Source organism: Salmo salar, chromosome ssa01 (assembly GCF_905237065.1).
Source record: "Salmo salar chromosome ssa01, Ssal_v3.1, whole genome shotgun sequence".
Classification (NCBI taxonomy): domain Eukaryota; kingdom Metazoa; phylum Chordata; class Actinopteri; order Salmoniformes; family Salmonidae; genus Salmo; species Salmo salar.
In genome coordinates this window covers 143586220-143591837 of record NC_059442.1, presented here as the reverse complement: position 1 = coordinate 143591837, position 5618 = coordinate 143586220, and the positions used below count along the sequence as shown (strand labels likewise).

The window sequence follows — 5618 nt, the reverse complement described above, 5'->3', positions numbered from 1 at the left end:
AGCTGAATCGTGGCTTTGCAGGCTCTGGTTGAAAAAAATGTGCGCGTTTGGGTAGTGGCTAGTTACAGTACTGTGAGACTCAGGCGCGTGCTCGCGTCGACAGAATGCTTTGTTTTCTTTTGTCTGTTTACCTAAACGCAGATTCCCGGTCGGAATATTATCGCTTTTTTACGAGAAAAATGGCATAAAAATGGATTTTAAACAGCGGTTGACATGCTTCGAAGTACGGTAATGGAATATTTAGAATTTTTTGTCACGAATTGCGCCATGCTCGTGACCCTTATTTACACTTCGGATAGTGTCTTGAACGCATCGAACAAAACGCCGCTATTTGGATATAACGATGGATTATTTTGGACCAAACCAACATTTGTTATTGAAGTAGCAGTCCTGGGAGTGCATTCTGACGAAGAACATCAAAGGTAATCAAACTTTTGTAATAGTAAATCGGAGTTTGGTCAGGGCTAAACTTGGTGGGTGTCTAAATAGCTAGCCGTGATGGCTGGGCTATGTACTCAGAATATTGCAAAATGTGCTTTCACCGAAAAGCTATTTTAAAATTGGACACCTCGATTGCACAAAGGGAGTTCTGTATCTATAATTCTTAAAATAATTGTTATGTTTTTTGTGAACGTTTATCGTGAGTAATTTAGTAAATTCACCGGAGGTTTGCGGGGGGTATGCTAGTTCTGAACGTCACATGCTAATGTAAAAAGCTGGTTTTTGATATAAATAAAGCCCAAATAAATAAATATGAAATTGAACAAAACATGCATGTATTGTATAACATAATGTCCTAGGTGTGTCATCTGATGAAGATCATCAAAGGTTAGTGCTGCATTTAGCTGTCTTCTGGGTTTTTGTGACATTATATGCTAGCTTGAAAAATGGGTGTCTGATTATTTCTGGCTGGGTACTCTGCTGACATAATCTAATGTTTTGCTTTCGTTGTAAAGCCTTTTTGAAATCGGACAGTGTGGTTAGATTAACGAGAGTCTTGTCTTTAAAATGGTGTAAAATAGTCATATGTTTGAGAAATTGAAGTAATAGCATTTCTAAGGTATTTGAAAATCGCGCCGCGGGATTACACTGGCTGTTGCGTAGCTGGGACGATTTCGTCCCGCCTAGCCCAGAGAGGTTATTAAGGGATATTAGCCGATGACAAATTGTTGAATCTTCACAGAAACTGTAAACAGCTCTCTGGTTTCTCATAATTGGCTATATTTACAGAAAGGGTGCAGTAGCCTTTTCATATTGTCTATAGCGTAATTTGTAACCTGGCCAGTTTCCATATCTGCCTCTAGGTTGTTCTGCCTCCTAAACATAGGCTGCCCGTTTCCATATTTAATTTAAAAAATGTACCTTTATATAACTAGGCAAGTCAGTTAAGAACAAATTCTTATGTACAATGATGGCCTACCCTGGCCAAACCCGGACAACGCTGGGCCAATTGTACACCGCCCTATGGGACTCCCAATCATGGCCAGATGTGACACAGCCTGGATTTGAACCAGGGACTGTAATGATGCCTCTTGCACTGAGATGCAGTGCCTTAGACCGCTGCGTCACTCGGGAGCCCTGTTTGTAAATGATCGGCGCCTCTAAGTTGTTGTGCCTCCTAAGCATAGGCTGCCAGTTTTTTTCACTTCATTATCTAAGTGTGTTCACTCCTTCATGAACATCAACAAGTTGAAAGGATGTCTCCATCTTATTTTCTCTTCATTTGTGAGTATTCAATGATCTATTATTTTAATAATATTAATTAATTGTAACAAAGTAATTCATTTAGATGATGTAGGTTTAATATGTAGGACTTCACATAAAAGCCTTTTTTTAATGTTTTGCCATGTTTAAAGGTATGGCTGCTGTTGCAGTTAAAGAAGATTGTGCAGGTATGTAATGTATTACTGTAATGTATTACCACATAAGAATATTTCCTCAATCATTCTATTTCTAACAATTAAAATGTGTGTTCTCATAGTTTCTCTCTTTAACTCTAAACAGATTCTGTCCCTACTCCCACCATTGTGTTAGACCCTGGGTACATCAATGTAGCTATGCCTGTCGTAGTTCGCTGTGAGTCAACAGGAGGCACAAAGTGCCAATTCTACAAAGACCACGACCCCAACCCAATAAGAGAAGTAAATTCCGGTGTTTGCCAATTCATATTGTTCTGGAATGAGTTCAAAAAGTGGAACAAGACTGAAGTAGATCTCAGCTGTGCTATTCTACAGAAGGGAGAAGGAAAAATAATCCCAAAATTTAGTGACGCTCGAAGACTTCATGTAAGTGGTAAGTGACCATTTTATTACCAGGCAGTATCACATTTGCTTGATTGACTACATCATTTGTTTCTAATTTACAAACAGATTCCATTGGAATACCCAGGATTTTTGTGGAAAATACAGGAACTTACTTAAGTCTTCGATGTGAGGCCAAGCATGCTGGTACCTCATGCTACTATTACCTGAACAACAGTGACTCCCCCTTTAAAAGTCAGCCCTACAAAGACAATGTCTGTGTGGGGAAAGTGGCGGAAAAGGAACTGCTGAGGAAGAGGAGCAGTGCCGGAGAGCTCTTCATCACCTGTGCTGTGGAGCTGGTAATGGAGGGTGAAAATACTGTGAAATCACAGCATAGTGAACCGTTCAAGATTGCCATAGATGGTGAGACCATCATTTAAATTATTGTGCAATCTAACATGACAATCATCTGTCTGTATTGCAATACTGATGCATATGTCATATTCTTCCTCCAGTTATAGACTCTCCTGGGCCCACCACTTCCTTATCAACATTCAGTACCAACAAAACCAGGGTAACTAAAGAAGAAGGTGAGTAACCTTAAAATGTTTTTAAACTTACTGTTGATAGACCCACCCACTTAAGAGCATTTCAAGATAACATTGACTGATTCTGTTGCTGTTCTGTTTAATCTAATTCAACAAACGATTTCAACTTGATCTGAAAGTCATCTCCCCCTTTAGAGTCCTCCTCAGAGTTCCCCCTCTACATCAGTCTGAGTGTTGGGGCCTTTAGCCTTATTCTGCTGGTTGTATGTGTCCTGTGTTTTCTCCGGTACAAGCGAGGTACATGCATTCAAATACTGATACTTCAAGGCTTAATTTGTTCCAATGTCCATTTTGAGTTATTTGTGTATTATACATGTAAAATCGGGGCTGGTTTAATCTATTATCATTTCATATTTATTTCTGCAGGTGATCAACAAGACTGGTCTGCCGATAGGTAAGTGAGTGGTTTATTTGTATTATAATTACATTATATTTGTCTTCATACACATCATTATACAGTGTCATATCTAAATGTACTGGGTAAATTGTCTCAACAGATTCCAATGGAACCAGAACAAAGAAGGTATCTGTAAGTATGAAAGGAAACCTACTACAACATATTCATTTCTCAGAAAAGTGGTAATATTCAGTGCTCTACATTTCACCTTTCTCTTATTTGAAACAGATGCAAATGCTTCATTATTTCAACAAGGCGGTCTGAATGTGGGGATGTGACCATGCTGCGTAGTACTAGTTCAAGTGTACTTCCACCTGTTGATGAACTTCCTCCACATCCTTTCTCTGCTTTCTGACGCCATCTGTTCCTCTCAGATGAATGGTGTAATATCTTACTGGGCAAGAAATACATGTGCATAGGGTTTTAAGACATGATCCATTTGAAGTTTCACATTGTTTGTATATAAGGGTAAATTCCTGTGTTCTTTTATTACCTTGTCTTTTTTTTTACGCTTTTGTTATTACTATTTTTTATCTACTTTGTATATTGATAGTTTTGCTACTTTACATTTATTCTGCACAGTTGAGGAAGAGCTGAAAGTAAGCATTTCACTGTGCCATTCCACCTTCTGTACTCTGTGCATGTGACAAATAAACATTGATTTAATGTGAAGATTGTGTAGATTAGTTTTAACATACTGGTATGCAATTTTCCTATTCTGTACAGTTTTTAATATGTAATTCTGTTTTGAATAAATTAAATACATGTATTGTATTACAGCATTCCCATTTTATGCTGCTATTTGTGGTTCTGTTTTCCTAAGGAAATACAGGTTAGATCATTTCAGTTTTCAGGCAGTTCAGGGGCTTTTTCTCCCCATCCTGGATTATGTTGATATGGAGGAAGAAATCAGAAGGGATCATCACTGTATTAGTCCTTGGATGGTTGGTACCATTTTTGCCCAGTAGAAGGGGCTGAAAGATTGTGTGAGTTAGAGAAATAACAGAGGTTAGAAATGGAGGAGGGGGATCGTAGAGATCGGGGTAAACTCTAACAACTAGTTTGTGGTGACACAGTGTGATAAACACAGTAACTAAACTGGCTGATGTCTTTTGATGCCTGATTGTTTGTGCTTCTGTTTGTCAAGTAGAAGTGACCACATGTGGGGTGTACTGATCGTTCACTCACACTCGTGTATTTCCAGAGACGAGACGCAAACAAAGCAGCATAAACTGTTTTTGACTTAACCACAATTAAGCTCAAAAGGCTTTCAACACATCTCATATGAAGCTCAGGTAGTTATCAATAGAAATGACTTCTCAGAAAACATTGTGTGCATGATAATTTCTTACAGAGGTGTACAGTGACTTCAGAAAGTATTCATACCTCTTGACTTATTCCACATTTTGTTGTGTTACAGCCTGAAATCAACATTGATTAATTACATTTCCCTCACCCATCTACACACAATGCCCCATAATGACAAAGTGAAAACATGTTTTTAGAAATGTTAGCAAATTTATTGAAAATGAAATACAGAAATATCTAATTTACATACAGTGAGGGAAAAAAGTATTTGATCCCCTGCTGATTTTGTACCTTTTCCCACTTACGAAGAAATGATCAGTCTATAATTTTAATGGTAGGTTTATTTGAACAGTGAGAGACAGAATAACAACAAAAAATCCAGAAAAACGCATGTCAAAAATGTTATAAAATGATTTGCATTTTAATGAGAGAAATAAGTATTTGACCCCTCTGCAAAACATGACTTAGTACTTGGTGGCAAAACCCTTGTTGGCAATCACAGAGGTCAGACGTTTCTTGTAGTTGGCCACCAGGTTTGCACACATCTCAGGAGGGATTTTGTCCCACTCCTCTGCAGATCTTCTCCAAGTCATTAAGGTTTCGAGGCTGATGTTTGGCAACTCGAATCTTCAGCTCTCTCCACAGATTTTCTATGGGATTAAGGTCTGGAGACTGGCTAGGCCACTCCAGGACCTTAATGTGCTTCTTCTTGAGCAACTCCTTTGTTGCCTTGGCCGTGTGTTTTGGGTCATTGTCATGCTGGAATACCCATCCACGACCCATTTTCAATGCCCTGGCTCAGGGAAGGAGGTTCTCACCCAAGATTTGACAGTACATGGCCCTGTCCATCGTCCCTTTGATGCAGTGAAGTTGTCCTGTCCCCTTAGCAGAAAAACACCCCCAAAGCATAATGTTTCCACCTCCATGTTTGACGGTGGAGATGGTGTTCTTGGGGTCATAGGCAGCATTCCTCCTCCTCCAAACACGGCGAGTAGAGTTGATGTCAAATAGCTCCATTTTGGTCTCATCTGACCACAACACATTCACCAGTTGTCCTCTGAG

General features: G+C 39.1%; 1 protein-coding gene across 1 annotated transcript; it reads left to right on the top strand.

Moving 5' to 3' along the window:
* Nucleotides 1-1461: 1461 nt before the first annotated feature.
* On the top strand, nt 1462-4022 carry LOC106567175 (uncharacterized). The gene is made up of 9 exons (XM_045692523.1): nt 1462-1725; nt 1857-1892; nt 2005-2292; nt 2370-2666; nt 2759-2833; nt 2987-3088; nt 3218-3245; nt 3349-3380; nt 3477-4022. Exons 1-9 carry the CDS (start codon nt 1698-1700, stop codon nt 3524-3526), a joined length of 936 nt encoding a protein of 311 aa, XP_045548479.1. The 5' UTR covers nt 1462-1697; the 3' UTR covers nt 3527-4022.
* The last annotated feature ends 1596 nt before the right edge of the window (nt 4023-5618 follow it).

Coding starts and splice junctions, on each gene's coding strand:
- LOC106567175 (XM_045692523.1), top strand. CDS start 1,698: ATGTCTCCATCTTATTTTCTCTTCATTT. Junction 1,726..1,856: donor ATCTTATTTTCTCTTCATTT/GTGAGTATTCAA, acceptor CCATGTTTAAAG/GTATGGCTGCTGTTGCAGTT. Junction 2,293..2,369: donor TCGAAGACTTCATGTAAGTG/GTAAGTGACCAT, acceptor ATTTACAAACAG/ATTCCATTGGAATACCCAGG.